We start from the raw sequence: 1,566 nt of genomic DNA, 5'->3' as shown, positions 1-1,566 counted from the left end.
TAGATTCTGCTATCCCCTTAATCCTGGGCTGAGCTCCAAGACGATTGGCACTCTCCATAAGATATTTCTAAAAATATTTTGGATTTGGCAAATGCAACGAAATATTGCTTTTTAAATAATTTTCTGAATCTTTATTCTGGGGGACATTCAAGGAGAAATTTAATTTTCATGTCTTCACATAGCATATTCTAAGAACTACTTTACAACCTAGGAAGAAATGTCTGTTGTATTCTCCACAAAATGGACAGACTCAAATGAACTAAATTGACCACATGCTTCTAAGTCTTGTAGAATTGATACTTGGAGAATTCTCTTCATTCACCCAGATGTTTATAATGCATAACTTTTTCTAATATAATAGGCAGGAATAGAAAGTAAACCTTTCCTCTCTTGCTCTTACTCTCTCCTCTTGCTTCTGCTCCCTTGCCTTCTTCCCTCTATCTCACCATTTCCCTCCCTCCTTTCTCTCTCCACATGTTCATGGTCAGCCTCTATACCCCCCTCTGGTTTTCCCTCAACTCCCGTCCCCATCCCCTGAATAAACTCTATTCTCTACTAAAAAAAGAGAGAGAGAGAGAGAGAGAGAGAGAGAGAGAGAGAGAAAGAAAAGAGAAAATGAACCTTCCAAGATTACCACTTTCTAGAAAATGTCATTAATCTAGAGGTCGTTAACTAGAAAAAAAAATGACAAATTTAAGGGAAACTCAGAAAGTACCACATGAGTGTTCCTAGGTCACAAAGTATGAGACTATCTATCAATTATAATTATGAGTGCCAATGAAAGCTTGATGGAAAAAAAAGTTTATCTGGTCCTTTAAGATATACATAGTTTTGTTCTCAAACCGTGCCGCCTCATGCCTGAACAACGAAGCAATGGCCAAGAGTAAGGTTCGGGACCTGCGCGGCAAGAAGAAGGAGGAGCTGTTGAAACAACTGGATGATCTGAAGGTGGAACTGTGCCAACTTCACGTGGCCAAAGTGACAGGAGGCACCGCGTCCAAGCTCTCCAAGGTACGAGTCATACGCAAATCCATCGCCCGTGTCCTCACTGTCATTAATCAGACTCAAAAGGAAAATCTCAGGAAATTCTACAAGGGAAAGAAGTACAAGCCCCTGGACCTGCGACCCAAAAAGACGAGAGCCATGCGCCGCCGGCTCACCAAGCATGAAGAGAGGCTGACAACCAAGAAGGAGCAGTGGAAGGAGCGGCTGTACCCACTGCGCAAGTGCACAGTCAAGGCCTGAGAGGACGACAATGACAATAAAGTCCAAGACTGACAAGCAAAGTGTAAATTGGTTGATGGGATTGGAGGTAAGAGGAAAATGTTTGTAAAGATGTAGAGTTAGTAAATTAGTCTAGATTATGAAGGGCCTTGAACATCTTGTTAAATGATTAGACCTTTATTATTTAAATAATGAAACTATCAAAGACTTAAGTTATATAATGAGCCATTTTGAGATGATAATCAGGGTGCACTCTGTATGAAATAAGAGATGGAGATTATGGAATTTAGAATATTAATAAGAAGTCTTTAGCATAGCCAAGGCAAGAAGACAAGAGTTTGA

General features: G+C 40.3%; 1 protein-coding gene across 1 annotated transcript; it reads left to right on the top strand.

The window, feature by feature from the left end:
- The first annotated feature begins 873 nt into the window (after positions 1-873).
- On the top strand, positions 874-1,245 carry LOC116902977 (60S ribosomal protein L35-like). Its single transcript, XM_032905296.1, has one exon. It carries the CDS (start codon positions 874-876, stop codon positions 1,243-1,245), a length of 372 nt encoding a protein of 123 aa, XP_032761187.1.
- The last annotated feature ends 321 nt before the right edge of the window (positions 1,246-1,566 follow it).

The sequence above is a fragment of the Rattus rattus genome, chromosome 6 (genome assembly GCF_011064425.1).
Source record: "Rattus rattus isolate New Zealand chromosome 6, Rrattus_CSIRO_v1, whole genome shotgun sequence".
NCBI lineage: Eukaryota > Metazoa > Chordata > Mammalia > Rodentia > Muridae > Rattus > Rattus rattus.
Note: the sequence above shows the minus strand (reverse complement) of the source record. Positions and strands in the feature narration are given on the sequence as shown.